Source organism: Arvicola amphibius, chromosome 6, assembly GCF_903992535.2.
Source record: "Arvicola amphibius chromosome 6, mArvAmp1.2, whole genome shotgun sequence".
Lineage (NCBI taxonomy): Eukaryota > Metazoa > Chordata > Mammalia > Rodentia > Cricetidae > Arvicola > Arvicola amphibius.
The window spans coordinates 8225294-8243347 of NC_052052.2; the positions used below are offsets into that span (position 1 = coordinate 8225294).

Consider the following 18054-nt stretch of genomic DNA (forward strand, 5'->3'; position numbering starts at 1 on the left):
GCTCAGGCTGCACAGAATTCACTAGCTAACCTAGTCTGGCCTCAAGTGAATTGCAATTCTCCTGCCTCAGTCTCTCCCAAGTGCTGGGATGACAGGTATGAGCCGCCATCGCCAGCCAGCGTCTTTTTTTCTTCTTCTTGAGACAGGGTTTCTCTGTGAAGCTCTGACTATCCTGAAATTCACCCTGTAGTCCAGGCTGGTCTTGAACTCACAGAGATCTGCCTGCCTCTAACTCCCAAGTGCTTTGATCAAAGGTATGCACCACCACTGCCCAGCTACATCCTCCCTTTTTAAATGTGGAAATGGCACCAAGCAACTGAGGGAATTAAGCACCACTGAGTAGGGCGGTCACACTTATACTCTGATGGGTATTAGTTCGGTGTGTCTTGATGACTCACTGCTGGGCCTCAGTGGGGACTGGGCCATCCTTGGGGACCATCTCAGACAAGGGAACAAGCAGAACCCAAGGCGCTGGGGGTGGGGAGCACCTGCCTTGCTTTGTGCCCAAATGCTTGGAGCTTTGTGACACAGCCTCCAACTGGCTTCCAGAGTGACAGGAATGGACTGGAGCCCATCTTCACTGCGGATCCTTGGCACGGCGTCTGTGGTGGCCCATGTTTCCTGAGTGGCTCTCTGCCAGGCTGGCATCCTGACTGCTGGGCTGCGCCAAGATCTTACAAATCCCTGGAGTTTGGAGAGGGGGCTCTGTAAGTCTGCCAGCTCCTATGCACTCACGTGCACGTGCATGCGCATGCACGCGCACCAAGGATTTGCATTCATTCAGGACCCTAGCCACCAATACTTAGGCTTCAGAATCCTGGATGTGCATCAGTGCTGAGGGTGGCTTGGGCATACCCTCCTCCCTCTAGCTGCTGCCAGGGTAGTCAGGCACTTCCATGAAAGTGGGTAATCCCAAACCAATATAGCACATGAGATTTTGTTGTTTGTTTGTTTGTTTGTTTTTTGGGACAGGGTTTCTCTGTAGCTTTGAAGCCTGTCCTGGAACTTGCTCTTGTAGACCAGGCTGGCCTCCAATTCACAGAGATCCACCTGCCTCTGCCTCCCGAGTGCTGAAATTAAAAGAATGTGCCACCACTACCCGACAAAAAGCCAGGCGGGTGACATACACCTTTCTTTCTTTTCTTTCCTTTTTTTTCTTTTTCTTTTTTCTTTTTCTTTTTGGCACACGAGATCTTGAAGCCATGGGGAGACACCAGTATAGAGAAGAAGTATCCTCATGGGGCAGGTTAGGAGGTAAGAATCAGCAGAGCGGGGGGGGGGGGGTTGGGGGGAGCTCTGGACTGGAGGAGGAGCATCAGCATGGAGGGGAGCTCTAGACTAGAGGAAGAGCATTCAGCACCCAGTACCAAGGGAGAATATACTGAGGTGGGGCAGATTGAGGTCTTCTAAAGGAGGAGGCATTTAGAATGGATGGGGTTCCAGAGAAAGGTGGTATGGAGGGGAGATGTTGTTCCAGGCAGTAGAGTGTGCCTGAGACCCAGGCAAGTGTATAAGAAAGCTTCAAAGGGGAGAGAGTAACATAGGCTGCCTCCCCCTCCTTCCCCCGTTACACAAGGTTTATGTAGGCTAAAGCAAGGAGACTGGTTAAATGGGAAGAGGGAGCCACAGACAGTTTTGAGCAGTTGAAAGCCATGGTGGGAGGCCAGGAAGCTGCACACAGGGGCTGGGGCAGGACGATGTTAAGGTCTGGGAAGGGAGATGGGACCATGCAGGTGGATTGGTGTGGTGCATTGAAATCCTGCTGCTGCCCAGCTTGGCTGCATGTGTGATTCCTAGGGAGAAAAGGGTGGGAGGAAGCAAGGATGCTGCTGAGTTGGGGTTCCTGCATGCAATGAATGAGCGCACACCCACCCAGGGCCATGGCAATGGGATGTCAGCAGGAGCTGGAGGGTGCCTGGGATGGAGCTTATCTTAATGTGGGTAGTTTGGGGTTTAAGTTTTTTTTAATATTTATTTATTTATTATGTATACAATATTCTGTCTATGTAGATGCCTGCAGGCCAGAAGAAGGCACCAGACCTCATTACAGATGGTTGTGAGCCACCATGTGGTTGCTGGGAATTGAACTCGGGACCTTTGGAAGAGTAGGCAATGCTCTTAACCGCTGAGCCATCTCTCCAGCCCTTAAGTTTTGTTTTTATTTTTTGTGTTTGCCTGCACAAATGTATATGCAGTTGCCCATGGAGGCCAATAAAAGGATATTGGATCCCCTGCAACTGTTCCTATGGACAGTTATGAGCTGCCATGTATGTGCTTGGGACTGAACCTGGGTCCTCTGCAGGAGCAGCAAGTGCTCTTCTTATCCAGTGAGCCATCTCTCTGGCTCCCCACCCCCTTTTTAAAATCTGTTATGTCCATTTATTTAGTGTGTGTGTGTGTGTGTGTGTGTGTGTGTGTATGAGAGAGAGGAGAGAGAAAGAGAAAGAGAGAGAGGGAGAGAAGAGAGAGACGGAGAGGTGTCACAGTGCTCAAATATAGGTTAGAAGACAATTTGTAGGAATCAGTCCTCTCTCCTTCCAACATGTGAGCGAGCCATAGGAACTTGAGCTCAGATCATCAACCTTGGCAGCAAGCATGTTACCAGCTAAACCATCCCACGGGCCCTGTTGTTTAATTTCTCTTTATTAGGTTTCTTACACACACACACACACACACACACACACACACACACACACACACCTGAGCTCATGCACTGTTTCTGTTTGTTTGTTGTTGTTGTTGTTACTATGAAATGAGATCAGGTCATCTGAGAAGAGGAGCCACAATTGAGAAAATGCCTCCATCAGACTGACCTGATTGATGTGGGAGGCCCAGTCCTCCGTGATTGACTGCGACTGGACACATGCAAACCAAATCAACCCTTTCCTCCCCAAGTTGCTTCTGTCATGGTCTCTATCACAGCAATAGAAAGAACTAAGGCAGTGTGGGTGCTGGGAGAGACCAGAAGGGGGCATCGATGGCCCTCCCTGTGCTGGAGCTGCATGTGGTAGCAGTTAGTCACCCAGGGTGGGTGCTGGGAACTACAGCAAGCAAGAACTGATGTCATCCCTCCAACCCTTTATTTAATTTGTTTGTTTGTTTGTTTGTTTTGTTCTGGGACAGGGTTTCTCTGTGTAGCGCTAGTTATCCTGGAACTCACTCTGTAGACCAGGCTGACCTCAAACTCAGAGATCTGCCTGCCTCTGCCTCCCAAGTGCTGGGGTTAAGGATGTGTGCCACCATTGCCTGGCTCCTTTATTTATTCTTTTTAAAGATTTATTTATCTTATTATGTATATAGTATTCTGTCTGCTTGTATGCCTGCAGGCTAGAAGAGGGCACCAGATCTCATTACAGATGGTTGTGAGCCACCATGCAGTTGCTGGGAATTGAACTCAGGACCTTTGGAAGAGCAGGCAATGCTCTTAACCTCTGAGCCATCTCTCCAGCCCCTATTTTGTTTTTTGAAGACAGGATATTATGTAGCTTAGGCTGGCCTCATATCCCCTATTTACTCAAGGATGGCCTCGAACTCCTGAACCTCGTGTCTCCATCACCTGAGTGCTGGGATCACAGGTGTGCACAATTACACACTAGCTTGTGTAGTGCTAAGGACTGAACACCCACAGGACCTTGTACATACTAGGCAGTCATTCATTCTACCAAGCTATGTCCCCAGCCTTGATGCCAAGGGGATAGACTTTCTCACTTGGCTCTTCAGGGAAGGAGCTGTTCTCCAACATTACATTCAGGCTGGTTGGGAAGCTCTGAGGATCACTGACTTTGTGACTCCAGAGCGACAGCAAGCTGACTTCAGGGTCCCAGATAGCAGACAAAATGGAAAGCAATGAGCCCTCCCGACTTTAAGCGGGAAACTCAGGGAAGAGCCCGGGGCCCCAGGACAAAGAGGAGCAAAGTGTGAGTGCATTTTTTTCCTTAGCTGAGTCGGCCAAGTGTTGACTCCAAGATTGGACAAGGCAGCCCCCACTCTGAGCTTGTTGAAGGTAAGCTGACTGGGGTGGGCCTAAGGGTTTCAGAAGCTGAGTCAGCTAGAGCGGGGGATGCTGGGAACCAGGGAATCTTCCAGATCTGACACCTCTTCCTTGCCCTGGGCAATTATAAAGCCACAAATCACAAAGAAATGGCGGCGTCAGCACCTTGGGGACCCTAATGGAATCCCACGCTATAAAAATTCAATCGGCCAGCTGACCTGGTGTAAGCCTGGCCAAGGCAGTGAGGCTGGGGTGAATAAGGACACTACAGGCAGGAGGACCCTCCGAGTCTGACAGACACCTCTCATCAACCCCCTATTTTCAGACCTTCTGAAACAGGTCCTTTGGCCCCATGGGGATCAGCGTCCTCCTTGGGCACTGAATCTGTAAGAGGCTTCACCATGGCTGGGAGGGGTATGGGAGCTGGTTGGCTTGGCTCTGCCTTGTGTATGCGGCAGAGTGGGTGGTCAGAGTCATACCTATATGGCCCTTCCCAAAGCCCTCAACAGTGCAGGACAATGACAGGACCTATGGGGACCTCAAAGCGCATGGGAACTGAAGAGATGCATTCTTGGGAACTGGAGAGATGGCTTAGAGGTTAAGAGGACTGGCTGCTCTTCCAGTGGTCCAGAGTTTGATTCCCAGCAACCACATGGTGGCTCACAATAGGCTGTAATGAGGGTCCTTTTTCTGGCCTGCAGGTATGCATGCAGTACAGAACACTGTACACAAAATAAATAAATAAATAAATAAATCTTTTTTTTTTAGAGATGCATTCTTGTCATCTTAGCACTAGTGGAGTGGAGGCAGTCGGACAAGAGAATCAGGAGTTCAAAGTCATCTTTGGCTACTGAATGAGCTCTAGCCAACCTGCACTCCACGAGATTCTATCAGACAGATAGGAGTGGTGGAGATAGGGGCAAGGACAGAGCGAAGTCGCCCTGGACAGTCTCAAGAAACCCAGAGCGTAGACACTTTGTCATCGGATGTGACCTTCCATCCTGCAAACTCTCTCCACTTGGGAAAAGTGGGAGAAGTGACAGGAGTCATTACAGAGATAGCTCCTGTTTCTGGATGTGGGCTGCAGGTCAAATCTCAGTGGAAAGGGGTTGGGTTCGGGCTCTGAGGAGCTCAGCTGTGCCTTAGAGGTCTTGACCAAGGGCAGAGATTTGTGTAGAGAAAAGACCTCTAGACTAGCCTGGAAGGATTTAAACCAAAGAGCCTAAGCCTTCGGTGATCTTGTGATCTTTTTTTTTTAATGTGTATCTTTTTAAAAAATGTATATAAGTGTTTTGTCTGCATGTATGTCTGGTCTGTGCACTACATGCATGCAGTGCCAGCGGAGGCCAGAAGACAGCTTTGGATGCTCCAGATTTGGAGTTAGAGATGGTTGTGAGCTGCCCTGTGGGTGTTAGAAACCAAGCAACAAGCACCCCTAGCCACTGAGCCATCTTCCTCGCCCCACAAGGACAATCCTCTCTGCACTGTAACATGTTGACCAGCTCTCATGGCCGTGGCATGTTCACCAGCTCTCATGGCCTCCTACCATTGGAAACCATGAGCACCATCCAGCTTTGACGTGAAAATGACTCCAGCAGGCATAGGGATTCAGGCCTATACTCCTAGCAGGCAGGAGGCTGAGGCAGCTGAATCTCAGTGAGTTTGAGGCCAGCCTAGACTATACAGCAAGTTCCAGAACAGCTAAGACCACTTTGAGGCCCTGTCTTAAGGTGGGAAATAAAAGCTGGAGAGATGGTTCAGTTAGGTTAAGAAGTTCTTTGGGTTTTTTGTTTGTTTGTTTGTTTTTGTTTTTTCAAGACAGGGTTTCTCTGTAGCTTGGGAGCCTGTCCTGGAACTAGCTCTTGTAGACCAGGCTGGCCTTGAACTCACAGGGATCCGCCTGCCTCTGCCTCCCGAGTGCTGGGATTAAAGGCGTGCGCCACCACCGCCTGGCGGTTAAGAAGTTCTTGCTTGTTATTCTTGCAGAAGATCTGAGTTTGGTTCCTAGCACCCATATCAGGCAGTTGACACCCTGGCTCCAGAGTACCCTTCTGGCCTTCCCAGGCATTGCACGCATGTGGCACACACACACACATACATATTTAACAATTTTAAAAAGGGGAGGACAGGCAAGGTAGATCAGTAGGTTAAGGAACTTGCTGAGACGTGGGATGACCTGAGTCATTTGATGCTTGGGACCATGAGCAGAAGGAAAGAACCAAGTCCTGCAAGTGTCCTCTGACCTCCACATACACACGATAAATGAATAAATGTAATTTAATGAATTTTTGACACAAGATTTCTCCTGGAACTCGCTTTGTAGACCAGGCTGGCCCCAAACTCACAGAGATCTACCTGTCTCTGTCTCCCGAGTGCTGGGATTAAAGGCATGCTCCATCACACCCAGTAATTTAATGAATTTTTAAATCCTCCCACAAAAGGAAAGACGCTGGTGGTTCATGTCTGTAATTAGAATGCAAGAGGATCAGTTCAAGTGTATCCTGGGGTACATGAGACTGTCTCAAAAACAAAACAAAACCTCAACAACAATCCAAAACACAAAGTTAAAAAAGCAATGTGTCCAGGGAGCAGAGCCTCCTCTACCCCCGTGGAAAAAGCAGTTTGGATAATGGGGTGCAGATATGGAGCTTTGTGGGGAAGTGCTGTGTACTGCCCTCATAATGATGTTTTTCCTTTAGGGAGAGCCAATGGCAGGGTCCACTGTCTGCAAGATCACCATACTGTCCCTGGTCCTGCTATTCCCGGAGCTCCACGTGGCAGGCACCCTTGCATCTGGATCCTCTCCCCGGAACCTGCCTGAAACCCAACCCCATCTCCCCAGCTCTACACTGTGGGTACCTCAACCCAGCCATCATGGCCGACGGGGCCTGGGCAAGAAGGACAGGGGCCCAGGCATGCCCAGCCGGGGCCAGGAGGGGGCTGTGGTCACTGCTGCTAGGCAGGCTTCCGGGATAACGCTTGGACAGCGCCCTGCCGGCCTTCTGCAGGACAAGGAGCTGCTTCTGGGGCTGGCATTGCCCTATCCTGAGAAGGAGCCCCGGTCTTCTGGGTGGGAGAGGATGAAGAAACGTGGCAGAGAACACAAGAGACGCAGGGACCGGCTGCGCCAGCACCGAGGTAGCTGGAGACCAGGGGAGCCTTTTACTCCGGGAAGGCTCTAGGCCAATGCCCAGGACAGGAAGTGGTCAGAGAGTCAGAGTTTTAAGGCCCTGGAGAGACCATTCAAAACCCCCAAAGGGGCAGAAGTGGGCTCCCAGAAGAGGGGATGTATCTTACTAAAGTCAGAGCAGTCTGCAAGGGAGAGGAAGCAGGGAGAAGTGAGGAAGAGGGACAGAGGTGGAGAAGAGGGAGCTCGCGATAGAAGCTCTGCCTCCTTAGGCGGTCAGTCATCCTCCTAGGTCGGGAAAATCTACCTTGCATCTGACCTAAATCTACCCAACTCTACCCTGCTAGCGTACAGACTGAAGAGCTAGGAACCCTCCTCCTTCTCCTCCTTCGGGCACGTCTTTTAATGAGCTCCAGAACGGAGTGGAAGCTGAGAGCTTGGATTCTGCAGTCAGATCTGTTGAGAGCAGGGTCTGACTCCACTACTCACTAGTTTATAGCCTTGGGAAAGTCACCTTCTCGTGAGCCTCAGTTTGTCTCACTGCAAAGACACAGCCCAACCTTAGTGTAGGAGGAGGTGACCTGCCGCTCAGAGAGCTTAGACTTGGGGGTCACCACACCATCCCAAAGCAATCGCTACTAAATCCTGGGCATCCCAGTCCGCACCCTCCAACCCTGCACACCAGTGACCCCATGTGGTGGCCAACTGTCTGTCACGATGACAAAGAGGAGAAAGTTGATTTGGGATCAAGGATTCAGAACATTCTGTCTAAGTTGCTTGGACATGTTGTGAGGCAGAGCTCGGTAGAAGCAGCGTGGAGCTGCTCACCTCATGGTGCCCGGTGGCTGAGGGAAAAGAGGAGGAGGAAGAGAGAGGAAGGGAGAGACAGCACAGGAATTCCTGGGTCCCTGTATCCCCAATCACTCAAGTTCCTTCCACTAAGCCCCATCTCCCAGAGACCCCACTGCTTCCAAGTAGAGAGAGGGGCTGGAGAATCAAGTTTTTCTTTTTTTAAGATTTATTTGTAATGTTTTTAGTTATGTGTATGTATGTGTGAATACGTGCATGTGAACGCGGTGCCTTCGGGGGTTAGAGGCATCAGGTCTCCTGGAGCTGGGATAAAAGGAGGTGGTGAGCCACTTGACACGGGCACTGGGAATCGAACTCAGGTCCTTTGCCAGAGCAGCGCATGCTCTTAGCTTCTGAGCCATCTCTCCAGCCCAAAGACCAAGCCCTGGGTCCTTGGGGACAGCAAAAATATATACTCCAGGGTCTGGATAGAAATGTCACCCCTCCCATGCCTGCCTGTGTTCACCTTCCGTTTTAAACTCTGCCTTCGTTCCCAGTGTCACTGTGGTCACCCAGGCTGAGGCTCCTTTGACCCAAATGAACAAACTGAAAAACCTGAACACCTCCAACCATTTGGCCCCTCCCCTAAATCAGTTGGCTCCTCCCCTAAACCAGATGGGCCCTCCCACAACCAATTGGCTCTGCTCCCAACAGCAGCTGGTTCCTCCCCCACCAACTGACTCCTCCCCCTTCAGCCAGCTGACCCTGAGCCTACACTGGCCACCTGACTACTAAGTCTTTTTTTTTTTTTTTAATTTTTTAATTTATTTATTATGTATACAATATTCTGTCTGTGTGTATGCCTGAAGACCAGAAGAGGGCACCAGACCCCATTACAGATGGTTGTGAGCCACCATGTGGTTGCTGGGAATTGAACTCAGGACCTTTGGAAGAGCAGGCAATGCTCTTAACCTCTGAGCCATCTCTCCAGCCCCCCCTACTAAGTCTTTTCATGTGACAAGATTGCTCTAGGGACAGAGCGACTGCCACAGATGGGCTGGTTGGGTGTTTCTCCAGGAAGAAGGTGGAGCACCCGCCGCTTCTTTCTGCAGATAGTGAAAGAGAGGGCACTTGCTTCCCAGACAGGTTGACTGAGACTCCCCAGATGTCAAGAACAAGTGTCATCATACTCCCTCTCATTCTCGGGGTCCCCTGTGCCAATTTGGAAACTGCTGATGCCTGAGGACCAGCAGGAGAGCACAGTACACATGGGGTCCCCAATTTCCCTCTTTGCTCAAGAGGCAGGACCCTCCTGAGGGAAAGATCACGGTGGCAGGGGGCAGATGAAGCCCACAGGTCAGGCCAGTTCATCATCACTTGTGAAGCCTCAGGCTGACTGGGTTCATTTCTGCGAGGTGGGGTGGACCCCACGGGATCCAAATCAATTTATACCTGTGTCTTGCAAGGACAAGTGTGGATGACCAACCCCCCCATCTTCCGTCCTGGTCCCATTGTTTGTGACCCTGTGCCCTTCCGCCCTCACTCTCCCACCTGAGTGTCTTCAAAGGTGGCCCCAGAAATCAAAAGCATTGGCTTTGCACCCGGGAAGGAGGTTCAAATCTATGCCCTGCCATACGAGAGCTGTGTGTCCTTAGTAAAGCTGCCTAACCTCTCTGGCTTGGGTTCCTCCACTATAGATGAGCTGCAACCACTTCTCAGAGTTCCTGAGGCACTTAGATGAAGTAATACTGTGAAGTGGCATGTGTGTGTGTGTGCTTGCATGCATGTGTGCATGTGTGTAAGCAGTGGCTCTCCTGCCAGCTTTCTCAAAGTCTCCCCAAGCAGTGTCCCTCAGCCTCCATGAACCTTACCTCCTCCAGGAAGCCTTCTATGGTTTTATGTCCCTAGTTGCCCTCAGGCATCCTGGATCCAGACTTCTAGAATGCAGCTTCTCGAGGAGAATCTTCCAACCAGCCCCTTTCCCCCAGTGACTGCTGTTTCTGGGTCTCTAGCAAGGTAGACCGCAAGGGTGTTGGATAAACCAAGGGTCCATGATTCCCAGCAGCCCTTGGCTTACAGCAGAAAGGTCGGGCTGCCCTGTAGGTGGACACTGAGCAGCAGGCTGGTCACCCTGTGTTTGTCTTGTCTCAGGACGAGCTGCCATCCGCGGGCCCAGCTCCCTAATGAAGAAGGTGGAACCTTCTGAAGACCAGATGCTGGAGGCTGCTACAGAGGAGTCTTCTACCAGCCTGGCCCCAACCATGCTCTTCCTAACCACAGCAGATGCCGCCACGCCTACCACAGAGGAGTCCCGGATCCTGCCTGTCACCTCTCTGCAGCCCCAGGTAAGGGCACATGCTTCCTGTCAGGACTGAACAGAACTGTAGAATGAAGGTGAGCATGAAAAGGAACTTTCCTGGAGTAGCTCACAGGCTGTGGTTCGGCTGGTCCAACAGCTGCTGTCTCCCCACAGAAAGGCAAAGAATGAGGTTTGGTCCATGAGGCCAGGTATCTCAGCTGGCCTTTTCTGTGTCCTAATCCTGAAGTAGGTTCTAATACCGGCAAATACCTCGGCAGCAGGACAGACGGACTTGCCACCAAAAGTGAGGACAAGTAGACCAAAAGCAAAAGCTTTCTTCTTCCATGTCCTTTTCAGGCATGTGGGGGCGGAGGTGGGGGTGGGGACCGGAAGGTGTGGCCCTTCTCACCTTGAACGATCCAGTCAAGAAAAATCTCTCACAGGTGTGCCCTGCCTAGCTGCTTGGGGTTTAATTGAGTCTCCTCCTGTTCTACTTAGGTAAACTGAGGCACAGCAGGAGGGTGGTAGTGGAAGCCAGTAAGCTTTCACCCCAGAAGGTATTCTGCCTCCAGAAAGGATGCCAACCACCAGAGCATATAGCCTTGGGGGCTTGGGCTGGGACAACCAGGAAGCCAGTGCCAGCTCAGCATGCTGGTCTCTACACATGTAGAGGGGGGACTCCTGGGAGGACCTTTAAAGTCTGGAAGAGCTCGAAAAGCAGCCAGGAGATTAAAAAACCTGTGACTAGAGTGGCATAGATCAGTGAGGTGGTTGAGCCGTCGACTCCCCAGCTCTGAGAAAGTAAATGGGAAGGGAACAGGGATGCTCACACAGCTCTGACCGCTGGTGATTCTAGAAGGGCACAGGAGTTCACCTGGCCATTCTCGCTTATGAATGGGGACGAGAAGGGGACAGACAGCTCGAAAGCTGTGGCCACGGGCAGGTAGTTACAGTCTGTGCCTTGCTGAACCCTGGTCATCACATACATGGGGACCCAGCCGCGATATCTGATCCCCAGTAGTTTCCAGGTTATTGTTCGGCATTGGTTGTAAGCAGGTCAGGGATGTGAGTGGCCCTCTGTTGTGAGTGGGATTGAGGCCTGCATGTGGTCTTCACAGAACCTTGAGAGGACAGCAGAGAAATGAGCAGTGGGTCCACCTCTAATTCCCTCCCCGATGGGCTAAGACATTCAGAACAAGCAGGTACCACAGCCTCCCTTGTCTTCACTTGGAAGACTCCAGGTCTCCTCCCCGCCTCATCTTCTATAGGCACAGCCCAGGTCTGATGGGGACGTGATGCCCACGCTGGACATGGCCTTATTTGACTGGACTGACTATGAGGATTTAAAACCAGAGGTCTGGCCTTCTGCAAAGAGGAAAGGTAAGTCTACTTTGCCATCCTGCCCCATGTTTGGACTCCTCTCTCCAGCACCTGTTGAGGAGGACCCTTGCTGAGTCCAGGATGACCCACAGGCGTCCGGAGGTGGGCTGGAGAGCATCAGTCTAAGCTGAACCTGACTAACTGTGGCAGTCTCCCACACTCTCTGCACACTAGACAGGTCTCATGCCTCTTACAGGGCGACGGGCTACTGGATCTGCTTCGGGGAAGAAAGTGAAGTCAAGAGAGGCAGAGGATCTTGTCTGGGCCACACTGTGGGAGTGGCCACTGACTCTGTGACACCCCCCCCCCAAGTCTTGTGCTTAATCTGACCTCCAATTTCGTTGTCCCCAGAGAAACACTGGAGTCAGTATGCCAGTGATGGTAACGAGACGTCGCCAGCTGAGGGGGAACCGTGTGACCATCACCAGGATTGCCTGCCAGGTACCCTGGTACCCCTAAACCCACACGTGAGGCACCAGACTGGGAGGGAATGCCAGAAAGGCAGGTGAGACAGGGCTTCTAGCATGAGAGCAAGCCTGAGTGAGGGTCATGACCCTTTCTGCACCATAATTAGCCACTGCAGTAGCCACGAGTTTCCTGAGCGTCTCTACCACAGAATGACATTAGAGAGAGGTGGGGAAAGAAGGAGAGAAGTGAGGTGTGGTGGGGGGCGGAGACTGACTGACTTCGTTTTCAAGCAAAGCAAAGCAATTAAGCCCTACAGAGGCTAAGGGGCTTTTCCAAGATCACACAGCCTCAGCCATCTTGGTTCCTAAGCTTCTTACCCACAACCCACCCTGCCCTGAGCGAGAGAGGATCTGCTCCTGACCTTGTCTTCTCAACGCCCACGTGGGTGAATTCAGTCCCCTCATCACGTCACCACCTGGCTTTCTGAGGAGGGTTTCCATGACACCCTCTCTTGGTCAGCATCCTACCCATCATAGCGGAGGAACATGGGGGGCCCTGCTGTCTGACTAGAGTCTGAGCCGCTGGTCCTGTGGGGTCAGGTGACCTCTCCAGAGCAGAAGCGGTAGTGGGGAAACATCTGTCACCACAGCACTTGGGAAGCGAAGGCAGGAGGATCAGGAGTTCAAGACCATCCAGGGCTCCATAGGGAGCTGCAGGCCTGACCCTGTCTTGGGGGATGCTTCTCTGGGGTGCTGATGGTGACACTTATTTGAGGCAAGAGAGGAAATAAGTTGGCAGAGAGTCCTCTGGCCTGATGTCATGCTGGCCCGAAGGGAGCTGTGGGGAAAAGTCTTGCCGACAGGGAAGCCCCATGCTGGGTGGCCCTGGTCATGTCTGGAGCTGCTGGGGGAGGGAGTGGCTGAGACAGGGGCCAAGGTGAGTGAAGCCACTCGCAGCAGGAGATCAGTGACTGGTGTCCCTTACTGCTACCAAATAATGAGTGCCTTGGGGGATGGGGTCAGGGCAGACTCAAGTGGCCATTGCCATGGCGCCACATCAGCAGGATCTCTGCAAAATGCAGCCATTTTGGCATTGTTGAAGCGGGATACCAGCCCAGACAGGCTGTCTGTTCCTGCATCTTTGTCTGCACTCTGAGTGTGAAGAAAAGGCTGGAGTCAGGGCCAACGGGACAGTACTTGGAAGCCAGCTCTGTAATGGGCAGAGATGCCTCAGGCTTGCTTAGGCTATCCCTGCAGCCACCCACGGCTTTCATTCCCCCATCTGTCCAAGAGGACGTCAGAGTCCGTGATCCCTGAGGTCCCTCCCCTCCCTCAGCCGGCTCTTCCTCTGGCACCCCCATCCCTGGGAGGCGAACCCCACACCACCTTTGATCCTCCCATGATCAATCAAGTGGCCCATCTGGGGAGGCTTGAGTCTCTGCCACCTGCCTCTGGGGATGTCATCCGTGAGATCCAGTAGTGGCTCCAGCCCGGGGAGCCTTACACACCAGATGGCACACCAGGGCATGGACTGCCACACATATGATGGATCTCCTGTCCAGTGGGACTCAGTGCAGGGCGGCGGGGAGGAGCCGCTCAGCTTGGCTGACCACATGTGCTTGCTGTGTTGCCAGGAACTTGCTGCGACCTCCGGGAACATCTCTGCACGCCCCACAACCGTGGCCTCAACAACAAATGTTTTGATGACTGCATGTGCATGGAAGGTCAGTCCGGGCTCTGGGAGGGGGACAGCCCCCTCCCCACGGCGCTCCCGGAACCATGAAGCCTTTGTTGTCCAGCCAGCTCTGCAATGAGTGGGGCATGAGCTTTCCTGGCAGAGGGTGGTTGTGACGGAAAGGTCTGGGGAGAGGGAGTGGGTAGGAGAACCCCCCTGGGAGCTGAAGGCACCGGTAGGAACAGCTTTGCTGGGGTCTTCCAATCTGTCTGCTCGACGCATTTCCAATCCTGGCATCATTTCTCAGACTGGTGTTTCTCGCCTCCTGAAGTACAAGCTGGTATGATCGCTCAGGACCAGGAGGGGGAGAAGGGAGGAGACAGGAACGTATCCCTTTAAATAAGAGCCAACCTGTGAAGGCTGGCAGGCTCTCAAGCAAAACTCTGGATGGGAGACTTTCCAAGTGAGAGGGTGGGGAGCAGGGATTCGGGTGGGATTCCCAGCAGCCACAGGGAAGGGTTCACTTCCCCTAGCACCCACCCAAGGCCCCACCCAAGGGAAGGGTGTGCCCCATGCACTCCTGTGCCCATTGGTGTCTGTCCTTGGCGGCACCCACGGTCACCCCTGGAAGGAAGGTTTTATGATTCCCATTTCAGAAGTGAGGTGAGGTGACTTACTCAAACACATCTATGGAAGAGTGGGGTGCGGAAGAATACCTTGGTAGTGGCGTGTTTGTCTCTATGAGAACAGCAACAGCAAAAAGTCCTGAGGCAGAACTGTGCTGAGTTGTGTAGGCAGGCCTCAAACACGTGATCCTCCTGCCTCAGCCTCTCCAGCAGCTGGAGTTAAAGGTCTGCAGCATCATTGCTGGATCTTCCCTTATTTCCTTTGCTTCTCTGTGTTTTTTGGGGGAGGGGGTATTTTATTTTGTCATAGGAAAAAAGGAGTGAGAGAGGAGGAGAGAGGAGGGAAGGGGGAGGAAGGAAGAGGAGAGGAGGGAAGAAGAGGAGAGGAGGGGAGAGGAAAGAAGGGGAGAGGAGGGCTGGAGAGATAGCTCAGTGGTTGAGAGCACTGGCTACTCTTCCAGAGGTTCTGAGCTCAATTCCCAGCAACCACGGTGGCTCACAGCCATCTTTAATGAGATCTGCTGCCCTCTTCTGGCCTGCAGGCATACATGGAAGGAATGTTGTATACATAATAAATCTTTAAAAAAAAAAAGAAGGGGAGAGGAGAGGAGAGGAGAGGAGAGGAGGGGAGGGGAGGGGAGGGGAGGGGAGGGGAGGGGAGGGGAGGGGAGGAGAAAAGAGAAGAGGGGAGAGGAGAGGGGAGGGAAAGGGAAGGAAATTAAAAAGAAAAGAAAAAGTTGCCTGTGGTGGTATATGCTTGTAATCCCAGCACTTGAGAGGCTGAGGCAGGGCCATCGTGAGTTTGAGGCCAACTGAAGGGGGTGCACAGTGACACCTTGCTTGGAAAACAACAAACCAGCAATTAGCTCAGGGTATAAAGGGGCTTGACCCTCAAGCCTGGTGTTTAATTCCTGGAACCCTGGTAAATGTGGCAGGAGAGAACCAATCAAAGTCGCAGAGTAGGCAGATCTCTGTGAGTTCAGGCCTGCTCTACACAGTAAGACCCAGTCTCTAAATAAATACATAAATAAATCGCTGAAGGGATAGCTCAGTGGTAGAGTGCTGGGCAGGCCTTGAGTTCATCCCCCTACCCAAATGAAAGACAGGGCCAGGGAAGGACTGGAGAGGTGGCTCAGTGGTTAAGAGCACTGGCTGCTCTTGCAGAAGACCCAGATAGCAGCTCAGAACCATCCTTAACTCCAGTCCCTGGGATCCAATCCCGTCTTCTGACCTTCACAGGCACCAAACATGTACATGGTACACATACATCCAAGCAGACAAAACTTCAGACTCAAAATAAATCTTACAGAAAAAAGTTTAAATGAGAACTATGAACAGGTGGAAAATAATTCGACTTCCGTCTTCAGAGTCTTCAAACCACACTGCTGATGTCGTAGTCTCAGGAGCCCTGGTTCCCGTCACTGAACTTCAGTAAAGACCAACTGTGGCCATCCTGGGTGGGGCTCTCACCTCCACACACTTCCCTTATGTCAATATGATCTTTATGTTTTTATACAATATTTATTTTGGCGCACACCTCTGAGAGATAAGCACCCTTTCAAAACAAGGTCCCTAAATTGCCGAGCCAAGTGATATTCAACCTTCATTCCGGCCTCTGAGGGCAGATTCCTCCCCCAGCTGCTGTGTGAACCTGAGCCACACTCTGAATCTAGTTCACAGTAATAAAAGAGCCTGCATCTTCTCCACTCCTGTGTTACAGAAACAAACCCATAGATAAGCCGTCTCTGGAGCCAGGGTACGGTGGCCCCGTGCCTGTGATCTCAGCGCTCCAGAGGTAGAGATAGGAGACTCACGGGTTCAAGGTCATCTTCAGCCACACAGGGAGTACCATCCAGGGCATCCTGGGCTACAGAAGCTCTAGTATCCATCACCCACCCCCACAAAAGGAAAAGGGGAAATAAAATGTCCCTGGAGAGTCGTAAGGGCTATGAAAAAGAAAGCCCAAAAGATTGGAAGGTATTTCCACAGGATGTTATATAGAGTTCTTAGGAAAAGGGAAAAAAAACAAAACAAACAAACAAAAAAAAACCCAGGTGATGGGGGTTGAAAGAGAGCCTGAGGGGTTCCGATAGGAGGCAGATGGTAAAGGCAGGGACCTTGGGCAGAAACTGCCTGGCTTGGCTTGGCATACAGTGAGGCCTGGAAAAGGTTAAAAAGGAAATGAGAGAAGCTTCACGAAGAACTACACTGACTTTGTTGCCCTCGTTTGGATTTGTTTGTTTGCTTGTTTGTTTTTTGGTTTTTCGAGACAGGGTTTCTCTGTGACTTTGGAGCCTGTCCTGGAACTAGCTCTTGTAGACCAGGCTGGTCTTGAACTCACAGAGATCCGCCTGCCTCTGCCTCCTGAGTGCTGGGATTAAAGGCGTGCGCCACCATCACTCGGTGCCTCTGCCTCTTAAATGCTGGGATTAAAGGGTGGGCTACCATGCTCAACCTGTTTTTTTTTTCCTAAATAGGAGATGAGGTCATGTGTAGTTCAGTGATAGAATGTGTGCTTAATATGCAAAGCCCCAGATTCAAGATTTAGGTTTGTTGGATTTTTGTTTTGTTTTTGTTTTTTGTTTTTGTTTTGAGTCTGCTATGTAGCCACACCAGCCTTAGACTAAACCCAAACCTGCTTTCTCAGTCTCCTGAATGTTGGGATTACAGGCCTGTGCAGTCAGTCCAGTTTCTTAAAACTTTTCAAGACATTGCGAAGACTCGGTGGAATGGAGGGGCTGTAAAATGAGAAGCCTGTGCGGGTTGAAGGGGAAGAAAAGGGAGGGGACAGTCACCCACAGACATGACATCCTTGCTTCCTTCCACTCAGGGCTGCGTTGCTATGCCAAATTCCACCGGAACCGCAGGGTCACCCGGAGGAAGGGGCGCTGCGTGGAACCTGAGACAGTCAACGGGGACCAGGGATCCTTCATCAACATCTAGCGCCCTAGCCGTGCCTCCCCACAGGCCGGGGTTCTGAGCTAGGGAGGTTTGGACAAATAAGACCGCGTCAGTAACTAGCTCAGCTTGGGGCTGCGTGGGGGAGCCAATGACTGAGGCAGCGGGTGCAGGCCCGGTACACTCATCCCCAAGCTGGGTGAGGTCTTGGTTGAAAGCAGCTGTGTCTGCCATCCCAGGTGGTACCCACGCAGCTCACGGAGCCCGCTTACGTGATAGTCGTGGCGAATGCGCCCTCTTCTGCTTGACATCAGCATTGCAGCAGCTTCAATTTGGAAAATCAAGAGGTTTCCGGCCTGGAAAGGATTGGAAAGAGAGGACATCTGACAGGAGTGGCTCTGGAATACTCTGTCCCAGGCAAACGCCAAGCACCACCTTCATTTTTAACTGAATTTCCACAGAGACCGTGGCAAAAGACCACTGAAGCACTCTTGAGTTGCAAGACTTGTGCCAGGTCCCACATCATCCATGATCCTCCATCCTTGGCAGCAGACACAACTTGACTGTCTTCAACCTTTCCCAATGGAGGCTTATCGTCTTTTTGAGAGACATAGTCTCACTCTTTGACCAACCTGGCCTTTGGAAACTCAGACAATCCCCCTGCCTCTGTCTTCCAAATGCTGGGATTACCAGGAGTGAGTCAGCATATTTGGCAGGTGTATCCTCTTTAAAATCAAAGCATGGGACGGGGTGGGGTGTGGCTAATCCTAGTTTCCATCCCAAGCACGGTGTCAAAGGCAGACAGTGCTGGAGGATCAGAAGTTAAAGGTCATCTTCGGCTACTTAGCAAGTGTGAGGTCAG

General features: G+C 51.7%; 1 protein-coding gene across 1 annotated transcript; it reads left to right on the forward strand.

Moving 5' to 3' along the window:
• Positions 1-6699: 6699 nt before the first annotated feature.
• Draxin (dorsal inhibitory axon guidance protein) lies at positions 6700-17237 on the forward strand. The gene is made up of 6 exons (XM_038332441.1): positions 6700-7129; positions 10059-10252; positions 11475-11586; positions 11938-12027; positions 13628-13717; positions 17125-17237. Exons 1-6 carry the CDS (start codon positions 6700-6702, stop codon positions 17235-17237), a joined length of 1029 nt encoding a protein of 342 aa, XP_038188369.1.
• The last annotated feature ends 817 nt before the right edge of the window (positions 17238-18054 follow it).

Coding starts and splice junctions, on each gene's coding strand:
- Draxin (XM_038332441.1), top strand. CDS start 6,700: ATGGCAGGGTCCACTGTCTGCAAGATCACCATACTGTCCCTGGTCCTG. Junction 7,130..10,058: donor CCGGCTGCGCCAGCACCGAG/GTAGCTGGAGAC, acceptor GTCTTGTCTCAG/GACGAGCTGCCATCCGCGGG. Junction 11,587..11,937: donor GCCTTCTGCAAAGAGGAAAG/GTAAGTCTACTT, acceptor CGTTGTCCCCAG/AGAAACACTGGAGTCAGTAT.